This window comes from Schistocerca americana, chromosome 7 (assembly GCF_021461395.2).
Source record: "Schistocerca americana isolate TAMUIC-IGC-003095 chromosome 7, iqSchAmer2.1, whole genome shotgun sequence".
In the NCBI taxonomy this organism is placed as follows: domain Eukaryota; kingdom Metazoa; phylum Arthropoda; class Insecta; order Orthoptera; family Acrididae; genus Schistocerca; species Schistocerca americana.
The window spans coordinates 144,829,562-144,842,483 of record NC_060125.1 but is presented as its reverse complement, the minus strand read 5'-3'; the positions used below and the strand labels follow the sequence as shown (position 1 = coordinate 144,842,483).

The window sequence follows — 12,922 nt, the reverse complement described above, 5'->3', positions numbered from 1 at the left end:
CTTGTTCGCCCACTGCTTGAATACTGCTCACCAGTGTGGGATCCGTACCAGATAGGGTTGATAGAAGTGATAGATAAGATCCAACGGAGAGCAGCGCGCTTCGTTACAGGATCATTTAGTAATCGCGAAAGCGTTACGGAGATGTAGATAAACTCCAGTGGAAGACTCTGCAGGAGAGACACTCAGTAGCTCGGTACGGGCTTTTCTTGAAGCTTCGAGAACATACCTTCACCGAGGAGTCAAGCAGTATATTGCTCCCTCCTACGTATATCTCGCGAAGAGACCATGAGGATAAAATCAGAGAGATTAGAGCCCACACAGATGCATACCGACAATCCTTCTTTCCACGAACAATACGAGACTGGAATAGAAGGGAGAACCGATAGAGGTATTCAAGGTACCCTCCGCCACACACCGTCAGGTGGCTTGCGGAGTATGGATGTAGATGGAGACGTAGAGGAAACAATATCCGCAGTGAGGAGCTTATACCAGGAACCGACGTTGTTTCTGTGAACTGGCGTGCGATCGAGACATTTTGGCGGCTCGCTGTGTGGCTAGCGGCTGCAGCCGTCCTACCTGCTGGAACTGCTGGCCCTCCGCTGCTGCTGGCCCTCCGCTGCTGCCTTCAACTGTGGCGGCCGCGGTGCATTGTTGCGGGCCTATACGTGCCTCCCCTCCGCCGTCCATCAGTGGGCGTGGGTGGGGGGACGGATGGAGTGGGGAGGGGGAGGGGGGGGGTAAGAAAGCCGTGCTGCCTCTGCGGAGCAGCCGTAGATGACGGCCGGGTAACCAACAGCTGATGCTACCTCATGTGACGTCACCGAGTTCCGTGTCATCAAAGCCCTTTCGTCAAATCCTTGCCAGTGTAGTAGGGTAGCTTTTGGCAATGATATTCGATAAAAGTCAGAGCGAGGGTCTTTGTTTACATGTCGCTTCGCTTGCTTTAGTGCATTTAAGCTACAGAATGATGAAGTATATTTGGTGCGTGGCTACTACCCCAGTGATCATTGCAAAGCATGAAGAAAACGAAATTCTTCGATACAAAAAGTACGCTGACTACATAAACCGTAATATGCTGTACGAATTTTACAGAGAAATAGCAGCACCAATCAGCTGCATTCGAAGTTGCTGCGCTGTGGATGCTGTTAACTTACATATCAAAAGAAAGGATGTGGAAGGAGATGGAGATGTGAAAAAAGCCAATGTGTTCAAAGTGAACATAAGTGAAATAAACGTATTTATTTGTGCTCTAAGTTACCTCACTTAACCATCATTAATTCCTCGTTGGATGATTTATGTATTGGTTCTTGAATAATACGTAAAATGGTACACAGTGGCATTCCAGTACTATACTGCCTGTTACTAAAAATCTTAACCTAACCGTGAGACAGATCTTTTGCAGAAATAGCCATCGTGATTTAAATAATGAAACACTGCACCTGTTACGTACTTTTTCGCAATTTTGCACTATGCTTCGGGAGAATTTGTTCTCATTGTCAAGTACAAATGCTTACACAGATATTTATTTCATGTTTTGGAAAGTTGAACAAAAGAAATCTGTTCGATTGCAGTAAACCATGAAAATGTAGCTACAGGACAAGAGGCAGAACAACACACATATAAATACCACATAAAATCTATGTAAGTGTTTCGTCTTCATATGACAATAAATTCTGATAACGCGTCGTATTAATCACGAAAAAAATACAGACCTAATGCAGTGTTTCATTATTTAAATCGTGTATGACACAGCTGCAAACTTTCCAAAAACAACCACTCCATCAATGACATCAACAAATGACATTTATTAAATGAGTATCTTGTATGCAAATATGAGGGGTCACATTCATGAGGGCAAACTGAAATGTTTATTCGCCCATCCTCGAATAATTTTCGTTGCTCTTCCGTCCTCCCACTGTAGCTCACAAAGCAGGTTCTCATGATCATTTCGAGCTTCTCTTTTTGCTCTCCACAGTTTTACCCTCAATCGTTTCCATTTATTTTTCTTTTCAAGCAATGTGTTCTCACAGCAAACATATGCTGTTCTCGACAGCTATGATGAATAGTTGTGCAATCGCGTAATATCTCACTTGAAGTAATTTGGTCAAAGAAGTTCGACGACAGTGTAATACGGCTTCATGCGTTCGTGCCGGCCAGCAGTAACACTACATTGCTGACGTCACACTGACGTGCACTGAGGCCTGTATTTATCGTAGACCACGGTACCGAGCCCAGGTGTAAGGTCTTCTTACTGACTTTCGGTGCAGGCTTCAATCTTTCACTATGATTTTAATGATCCGTGTGAGGTCTATCGCCTGCGTTTGAGCTTATCTTGGGTCGAATTTGTGGGTCTTAGCATTAGAAAACACTCCAAACTGACAGATATACTAGGTAAGTAAAATCGGTACGAAGAGTCTTTGCTTAATAGTGCGTAGTACATTATTCTTGCTGTCGAAAGGGATATGGCAGTCTGTCGCTTGTTCCACTTTTCTGAAATGTGGCGTACGTGCTGTTTGCCACGATGTATTGTAAATTACATACCAACTGAGAAAAATTGTTCCTCTCGAGGGACCTTCGGGCGAATTTTTTTGTTCACTATTTTCCTAACGTTTCGCCACCACCAGTGGCTGGCATTATCAGAGTTTCAACCAACGCGACCGAAACGCCAATAATATCGTCAAACAGACGTCGGCCGAAGATTCCGATACAGAACCCGATAGGCAAAACATCAGCTAGTGGCAACGGGAGCCTGGGTAATTTTGTAGTGAAAGAAATGTTTCAGCGTTTCCACTTCCAGACGACGAAAATATTACGGCTAATGTTAAGAGCTGTTCTTCACAGCCGGGAAGAATGCTGCACATTGTGCTAAACACTTCGCCGGGAAGCACACAGGTAATGAAAATAAAATGAGGAGAGCATACAATGAGTAACAGAAGTCACGGTATTACTCCTAATGTCGTGTCGGACCTTCTTTTGGCCAGCATAGTGCAGCAACGCGACGTGGCAGGGACTCAACAAGTCGTCTCCTGCAGTAATACTGAGGTATTGTGCCTCTATACCCTTCCATAGTTGCGAGGGTGTTGACGGTGCAGGACCTTGTGTGCAAGACACTGACCTCTAGATTACGTCCCATGAACGTTCGACGAGATTCACGTCGAGTGATCTGGATGGCCAAATCATTCGCTCGAGCTGACCAGAACGTTCTTCAAACCAATCGCGAACAACTGAGGATTGGTGACATGGCGGATTGTCATCCAAAAAAATTCCATCTTGCTTGGGAACATGAAATCCATAAGTGGCTGCAAATAGTCTCTAAGTAGCCGAACATAAACGAGGACCCAATCTAATTCATGTAAACATAGCTCACACCGTTACATAGCCTCCATCAGCTTGCACAGTGCCTTGTTGACGACCTACATCCATGGCTTCGTGGGGTCTGCGCCACACTCGAACGCTACCATCAGCTCTTCCAACAGATATCGGCACCCATTTGACTAGGATACGGTTTAGGAACCAGCCCAGGAGAGGCGCTGCAGGCGATGTTGTGCTGTAAAGGCTAGGCGCAAACTGAGACGCGTATAGCACGTGTGCCGTGACACGACTCTACAGCGCGACACGCACGTGCCGCACGAGTCGCGCGGGTGCAGTGCATATTGCGACGCGTACACCATACTTCGCTAATTACCGTAGCAGTTTTGCGCCCTAAAACGATAACAAAAAAAAAAAAAAAAAAAAAAGAACCGAAGCGCGCGCACCCTTTTATCTTTCTCAAACGATTTTACAGACTATTCACTGGAAATATTTGATTTTTGCCTTACTTGTAGCGTTACGTCTCAGCTTCGTGGCGGAGTGCTTATCATCTTGCTAATGGCCGTTCTTATTGTGATGTACACATTTTAGTAAGACACTACGCAAAACTCAAAAAGTTTCAACGAAAATTAGGGGTCGCTGCGATTTTGCGTTTGGTGCTGCTGGTTCAAATGGCTCTGAGCACTATGGGACTTAACATCTCTGGTCATCAGTCCCCTAGAACTTAGAACTACTTAAACCTAACTAACCTAAGGACATCACACACATCCATGCCCGAGGCAGGATTCGAACCTGCGACCGTAGCAGTCGCGCGGTTCCGGACTGAGCGCCTAGAACCGCGAGACCACCGCGGCCTGCGTTTGGTGCGTATTACACCATATGTTGCTGCATATGAAATTTAGCTAACATGTTGAATTTTTGTTTAGACTTGGGAGGAGGTCTCAATCTGCCTCCGATCTCGAAAAAATGGATCCTGTGTAGCGCGCTCACTTCCGATTTCACGCCCGCGAGAATGAAATACTCGCAACATCTCTCATCTCTCCTAAACCGCTCGAGACATCGAAACGAAAGTGGAGGAGAGTGTTTTGCCAATTCTGAAACACACAAAACTTTCTTATCTATGGCGATATATCAGTACTTATACTTCCCTTTTTATTTACTACACTCCAGTGACTGTAATTTTTAAGAGTTATCGACAGCTAGCGAAACAAGAGCTTCGTAGTATGAAAATAAACATGAAATTTCTTCTTTTATGTTACTGCAAACCGACGCTATGAGGTTTCTCGTAGGCTATTGAGCTGTGTGATTGACAATTATTTGTTTAATGAGGCACTCCGTTTCGGAATTCTGTCTCAATATCTGCTGTGAGATGAGTTTGGCAAATTACACTGTGACAAAGGAAGTACAATTAAACCAGTCACCAAGAGGAATGTGGCCGTTACTCACAAACGATGATGCTTCTTCGATTGAGAAAAGGTTAACAACTCACACAAAAATACATTGCCAATTCTGCTGGTAGAATCCCCGTAAACCATTGTATTTTTAACACTCAGAGACTGGAATGGAAACTTACTAAAGAATTTTATTCCTTCTCTTGATCTGAGCAGTATTAAAATAATGACGAGCGTTCCGAAGGCGGAATGATAGGCACATGCCAGATACTGATTACTAATCTATGGCTTGCCAAACTGACAATGTGTGATCGCGAATAAAATAGTTGGTATTGAGAAAAATAAACAATTGATCTGTCGCTCAACACAATGGTCAGTGTATTGCCAGCAGCGGAGGATAAGGAGCGCCACAGGAATGCACTAGGTAGCCACGTGTGCCTTGTGAGTTGGAGTTCGAAAAACATTGTCATGAAGGTAGATCTTTGTCCGCAGTACATTTCAACAAATTAAATATATCTAATCATGACACTCATTTAGGATATTCCTACTTAAGCAATAATACCGACCAGTTTCTTCATTTGTGTAGCCTGTTGTATAATTAGTTTATTAATGCTGATAATGTGCATCCAACGATTGAAATGATTTTTCTCATCACGGCGAACCAATTAAAACATTGTTATTTGTGACTGCTTTTCAACTGTTTCTAACTTGCAGTGAAAATGTGATGTTCACATGCGTATAGTACAGCGTGTCGTATTACTTTATTACATCCATATCCAAGTAATCACAGTGAGACTTCTGTACTTCAGATCTTGGACGCTTTTTACCAGGAGCACGAAGGGATCAAACCTGTGGAGATTATCCCTTTCTAAATTTTTGTAACAGATCGTAAATATACGCCAGGATACTAGGCTACGAGAAGATACCCCTGTTTTACTTTCCTGCCTTGCTTTTCAATCACATGATTTTATAATAATCCTGGCCTCCTTATTCACTACCCGCTGTCCTTTCTTGCGATCTGAAAACATCGCGGATGCATATGATACAATTCCAGCGCCCAATGGCGGCAATGTTCCATATGACTAGCTCCAACTACCATTCCACGTTCAAATTTTGTTAATTGCCGTCGTGTGGACATAACCACATCGGAAAGCTTTTCACATCACTCACGTGAGTACAAACGACAGCTCAGCCAGTGCACTGGCTTTTTATAGCTCGTGTACGTGATACTACCGCCACCTGTACAACATTATATTGCTACTCCATGATGATGTCACCGTATGCTTCCTTGCTCACAGTTCATAGGAAAATTCCTGTTGACGCTGCATGCCGTTCCTTTTTTGTTTCCTGGACAACCATCCTAAACGTTTGTTCATCTCCCGGCTGAACAGAAATCGCAAAAAAGCAACATATATTTTGCATCCTGACGAATCAAATTTTAATGTAAGATGCAAGCATGACGGGACTAGAAACTTTGTTGATTTCACAAATAGAATTAAAATACTACATGCAAGGGACTTTTACCATCTACATGGTTACTCTGCAATTCGCAGTTAAGTGGTTGTCAGAGAGTTCATCGAACCACCTTCAAGCTATTTCTCTATCGTTACACTTGGGAAAAACGAACACTTGAATATTTCCGCGCGAACTCCGATTTCTCTTATTATGATGATTATTTCTCTCTATATAGGTGGTCGGCAACAGAACATTTTCACACTATGAGGAGAAAATTGATGATTGAAATTTCATGAGCAGGTTCGAATCCTGCCTCGGGCATGGGTGTGTGTGATGTCCTTAGGTTAGTTAGGTTTAAGTAGTTCTAAGTTCTAGGGGACTTATGACCTAAGATGTTGAGTCCCGTAGTGCTCAGAGCCATTTGACCCATTTCATGAGCAAATCCTGCCGCAGCAAAGAACGCCTTTGTTTTAATGGTTACTGCCCAAATTCTCATATCATATCCGTGGCACTCTCCACTGTTTCATGATAATACAAAGCGAGCTGCCATTCTTTGAACTGCTAAGGTCATCAGTCCCTAAGATTACGCACTACTTAACCTAAATTATCCTAAGGACAAACACACACACCCATGCCCGAGGGAGGACTCGAACCTCCGCGGGGACCAGCCGCACAGTCCATGACTGCAGCGCCCTAGACCGCTCGGCTAATCCCGAGTGGCAGAACTTTTTCGATGTCCGTCTACTTGCCTGATGGTGATCCCACACCGCACGACAATACTCCACACGTCGATAAGGGCGCCTGCGCCACATTCGAACCCTACCGTCAGCTCTTACAACTGAAATCTGGACTCATCTGACCAGGCCAAGCTTTTCCATACGTCTAACGTCCAACCGATATTGTCACAAGCCTAGGAGGGATGCTGCATGCAATGTCGTGCTGTTAGCAAAGGCATTCATTCGTCTCCTTCCATAGCCCGCTAACTCCAAATTTTGCCACACTGTCCGTTAGGACAGTCCGTAGGACGTTCGTCATCCGTCCTACATTGACCTTGTAACACCATAGCTCTAATGTTGTACTGATTTATTTCGCTTTTGTTTCATTTAATGTTACATTGCTGAGCTTCTGTAAACGTGTGTGATTGAATCTATAACATAAAGCTGTATATTTCTTTCTTTGCACAAACTTTGATGTCATGGTTTGGTTCTATGCAATTTAGTGTATCTCTCGTTTAAATGCTTTGTCCCATTTGGAGGGAACAAAACTTACTGTATATGATTGTAATTTTCTGTGAATAATTTTTGGTAGAAATGTCGATATGTGCAAATGTTTTGTTTTATTAAATGCATTTGGTTGCTGTTATGTAAACTGCTGATCCTCACTTAGGGTTCTTAGTTAGTTTGTATGTAAAAGGTGTAGTGGTTCCCCTCGGGAACGGAACTGTGTAGCGCGAGCAAATTGTGGTTGGCCTAGGTGGAAAAGGGGGAACTGATAGTCAGTCGGGGACGAGCCACCAGTCGGCGATGAGCTAAGAGTCCGTGCACTGCCATGTAACAGATGCATATTGTGCTGATTCCGAGAGAGGCTTTTCCTGCTTCTTTCCAAGGCCTCGGATGGATGGATAAATAGCTGGAAATATTCTGGAATTTGTATCTATCATCGTCACCAAGAAATGACAGAGTCCAGCAATTCTACCTGCAATTCCACCTACCAACATGCAGTTGCCACCACATTGCGCAATCATTGCATCGTAATGCTATAATGATGTACAGTGAAGGATCAGATTAATGGATGTGTTATTGTGCTCAAATATAAGGTAATTTATATCTGAATTTATATACCAACCTTGATTTTTCTCCTCATCATAACACCTCTCAGGTTCCTCTCCGTTTGAACTAAAGTGATTTCCAAGTGTCCTTACTGAAAGAAATTAAAGCCTAGAGTTTTGCTAATTGATGCCTCTTGTACTTAGCAAAAAGAAGGTTAAAGTTAATGTGGCAAGAGAGTGAGTTAAAGTAAATGTTATTTGCTGAAAATAATTTTCCTATTAAAACTGCTTATTAAAGTGCTGTTGCCAACTGCAAAATTAAAAGTTCTTAAGAATGAGGCTTCTAAAGTTTTGCTTAGCAAATGATCACCTTGATATCTGTAGTAAATTCAAAAAGGTGAGTCAGCTTCTTGCAATTTTGTCAACATTGTGTTTCGCTGTAGTAAAAGTGGAAAACTGCAGTTGTGAAACGTTATATACTCATGTTTGTTAAGTTTATGTCTCTCTTGTGTGTAGGAAGTGCATATTAATAATATAACAGGATCCACAGTTTGTCTATTGTATTAATGCTGGGTAACAAGTAATGGGAAGACCACTAATTATAAAAACCATAATTTCTTTAAAGCCTGAAAGTAATAGGGTGTTTCGGTATCTCTTATAATTTTGCAAATAGTTTGTGCTGCTCCAGTTGTTAGCTTCAATCTTAAAACATATGTATGTGTCAGAGTTCATTGCACTCGCGTGTGGCCAAGTATAGGTTGTGTTTATCCATTAGAGTTACTAATAACTATTTTCTTGAACGAGAATGTTAGCCATTCTCTTGCCTAGTTAGGCTGGCGACCGTTTTCTTTATCAGTTGAACAGTGCAGATAGGCAAAATTTTGTTCGTACTGTTCAAATATTTACGTAATTCTGACTTTCACTTCCGATAAGCCACCTCCGTTAGGTACAACTCGGTCAACATAACAAAATTCCTCTCAGAGGGTAACACTACTGCTCTGTTGCTTTATACCACAATTGCTATAACAAAATAATTCTATTTTGCAAACTGCCTCCTACTTTAAGGTTATGGTACAGTAGTAACAGACAGAAGTGTTATACGTGGCTTTTCCGTGACAGGACTAATTGTTCTGTTGGGACATCGTATGTACTAAGCCAAACTTGGCATTTGATTGAATAAGCTACGTAAATGATGTTGCAGTGTTATAACCTCCGCTGTTATTTCACGAATGTTCCTTGTCTGTTAGCACTGACAGCTCTCTGCAAAAGTCGCTGTTCTTGGTAGTTAAGTGAAACCATGTGCCACTGCGTTGTCCGTTGTGAGAAGTAATGTCTAAAATGTGGTATTCTGGACACTGTGGATCTCGGAATACTGAATTCCCTAACTGCGTGCACAAGAAGTGGGGAAAAGTAATGCTTTGCTTGTTGCACGCCAGACGCTCGACCAGAAGGAGGCTACCTGGTTTGATGCAACAATTTGCGAGAACGGTAATGACAAGAATTTCTGAAGTAAATTTCTCGTAACGTACTGGAACGTGGCTGCACGGGCAAGTGGAAAGCTGAGCATATACTGGCGACAATATGCACCACAGTGACGCCAAACCGTGGCGACATACGCTGTTCGTTTCCTCGTCCTGGTGGGATACTTAGACGACAAAATGATGAGGAATGGTGTAGCGTCATGCGCTCACGTTTTCCCGCTCACGTACAACGTGCACTGTCGAGAGAACAGTTCCTCATTATTTTAGGATCTTTGCGTCACAGTGAACAGCAGGAGAAACAACGGACAGCAGAATCCAGCACAAAGAGGACAGAAAATAAGGAAAAATTTGGAAATTTGTGGTAAGGACTATGGGACCTAACTGCTGAAGTCATCGGTCCCTAGGCTTAACACTACTGAATCTAAACTAAACTAACTTAACGCTAAGGACAGCACACACAAATCCAGCCCGAGGGAGGACTCGAGCCTCCGACGGGGGGAGCCGTGACAAGACGCTCAGACCGCACGGCTACCACGCGCGGCTAGAGAATAAGGGATCAGAAGTGTTTGTGCAGCGAATTGACACGCAGAATCGGCATAATAACCGGCGAACGAGTAAAGAAGGGAATAGCTGAGAGCAGGTTAGACGCCGTGGTCCACACCAGGGAGAGCGAGGCGGCATCGAAACGCCGGACCACTGACACCGTGTGAATTGCGTGCAAGCGTCGCGTGATGAGAGAGGCCGTGAGAGTAATGGAGATTCACCACATCAGGCATCCATCTGGGGCGAGGAGCGTGAGATTGCACAGCTAGATGACCAAAGACAATGAGATATCACAGGGGACGTCTCGGCAGAGAAGTGACATCACACACGCAATGTGCGATACTGACAATCGCAAGCGCAAGACGACATTGATCAGTACTGTGATAGAGTGCCGGAAAAATTGGACAATCGGAGCGGAGGAAGGAATCAAGACGAGAGCATGTCTGGATTCTGGGTTGGAAGTGACAGCTCTTCGACGTCTTTCTACGCAAAACGGGTGGAAAGATGCTTTAAAGTAGCTATCTGTAAAAAGAACCTAGCTAATTCCCGCTTTTGGGGCGAAAAGGAAGAAGGTAGCAAAACAGATCTTGTTGTTCCTAAGCGACGGAAGAAGTGGCTTCCAGGTGAATGCAATAGTCATCTGTGGGTTGTCATTCGATTTCATAATCGGTAATGACATACGAGCGGTGATAATTGTTCGGGCCACTAAAACCGCGGTCAATTTGTTCTAAGATCCGGTCACATGAGTTGTAGAGAACTTTAAGGGCACAATTAATTTATTAAAATGTAAGGAGAACGGGGAAATTTACATAGATGGACCACGGGAGCTAACGGATGATTTATTAGAGGAAAAATGGGTTCTAGATAAAGTCAGTTTGCCGTCCGCAAGTCGTAATGAGAATTCCATGTACACAGCCAACTTAAGAGATTCTGATAGATATGATGCAACTGCTTGTGCGCTAGAGACCCTCATACATGTGTTATTAGGATTTAGAGGGCCATTAATGTCTACGGTCCCGTGACACCTCAATACTGAAGACACGCTCCAAAAGGAATATACACTGAAGAACCAGAGAAACTACTATACCTGCCTAATATCGTATAGGACACCCGCGAGCACGCAGAAGTGCCGCAACACGACGTGCCACAGACTCGACTAATATATGAAGTAGTGCTGGCGGGAACTGACACCATCAATCCTGCACGGCTGTCCATAAATCCGAAAGACTACGAGGGGGTGGAGATCTCTTATGAACAGCACGTTGCAAGGCACTCCAGATATGCTAAATATTGCTCATGTCAGGAGAGTCTGGTGGCCAGAGGAAGCGTTTAAACTCAAAAGAGTGTTCCTGGAGCCACTCTGTAGCAGTTCTGGACGTGTGGGTGCCGCATTGTCCTGCTGGAATTGTCCAAGTCCGTCGGAATGCACAATAGACATGAAAGGATGCAGATCATCAGACAGAACGCTTGCGTACGTGTTACCTGCCAGAGTCGTATCTAGACGTATCAGGGCTACCTTATCACTCTAAATTCACACGCCCAACACCGTTACAGAGCCTCCACCAGCTTGAACAGTCCCCTGCTGACATGCAGGTCCCATGGATTGATGAGGTTGTCTCCATACCCGTACACGTCCATCCGCTCGATACAATTTGAAACGAGACTCGTTTAACCGGGCAATATGTTTTCAGCCATTAACAGTGCAATGTCGGTGTTGGCGGGCCCACGCGAGGCGTAAAGTTTTGTGTCGTGCAGTCATCAAGCGTACGCAAGTGAGCCTTCGGCTCCGAAAGCCCGTATCGATGATGTTTCGTTGACTGGTTCGCACGCTGGCACTTGTTGATGGCCCAGCATTGAAATCTGCAGAAATTTTCCGGAGGGTTGCACTTCTGTCACGTTGAACGATTCTCTTCAGTCGACGTTGGTTCCGTTCTTGCAGGATCTTTTTCCGGCCGCACAGATGTCGTAGATTTGATGTGTTACCTGATATTCATGGTACACTCGTCAAATGGTCGTTCGGGAAAATCCCCACTTCATCGCTATCTCGGAGATACTGTCCCATCAATTGTGCGCCGAGTATAGCACCACGTTCAAACTCATCTTGATAACCTGCCATTGTAGCAGCAGCATCCTATCTAGCAACTGCGCCAGACACTTGTCTAATACAGGCGTTGCCGACCGCAGCCCATATTCTGCCTGCTTACATATCTCTGTATTTGAATATGCATACTGCGGCAGCGCGGTTACTTTCCATCCCTTTCCTGCACCTACCTGTGAACTCGTTGCTGCAGATCGCCGGTAGTAAAGCCAAGCAGAAACCTACAGTACCGCAACTCGTACCTGGCTGCATACAACGTAACTATTCCAAGAATTCGGAAAAGGTCTCAATTTTGAATGAAAGGTGGAAATACTGGCAAATCTTTGGTATATTCTGAACCTTGATAATGTACACGTTCACTGCCAAGCCCGAGCTAATTTTAACACAGACACGCACAAACCCTTTAATTCACGTTAGCAAGTTTATGGTAACGTATTTCCCGAAATGTGAACAGCTACTAAGCACGGATTGTTCTTAAATGAATATGCTCGCCATACTATTAAGTTTATCGGTGTCTAATGCAATCATGTTTTTAGTCACCGATCTGCTCAATATGCCACGCGGAATTAGTCTTTCTCATACACAAAATTACTTAAAAATCCGTACTTTCTAAAAAATACATCGGAATAAATATGCCTTCACTTTAAAGCACTTTTGAGGCATGTAACGCAACTAAAACCGACAAATTATAATTTCCTTCGGAGCTCATACTACACACGACCGTAGCATTGAAAGACTGGGCTCCGAGTCCTGTAAGCGTTCTATATCTCCAAGAGAAAAAAGGCGCGAAGAATACTCCGTTCTGATTAGTCAGTTTTATTTAAGGCCAATAGAATAACATTATTCTCCCGCGTTAGTCCACGCTTTTCATGACCAA

The 12,922-nt window shown here is 43.9% G+C and overlaps 1 protein-coding gene across 1 annotated transcript in view; it reads right to left on the bottom strand.

The window, feature by feature from the left end:
- LOC124622801 overlaps positions 1-687 on the bottom strand; it is a 234,137-nt gene extending 233,450 nt beyond the window's left edge. Inside the window, exon 1 of the mRNA XM_047148593.1 lies at positions 577-687. Coding sequence (XP_047004549.1) covers positions 577-687 — 111 coding nt within the window. The remainder of the gene's footprint in view (positions 1-576) is intronic.
- Between the last annotated feature and the right edge of the window lie 12,235 nt (positions 688-12,922).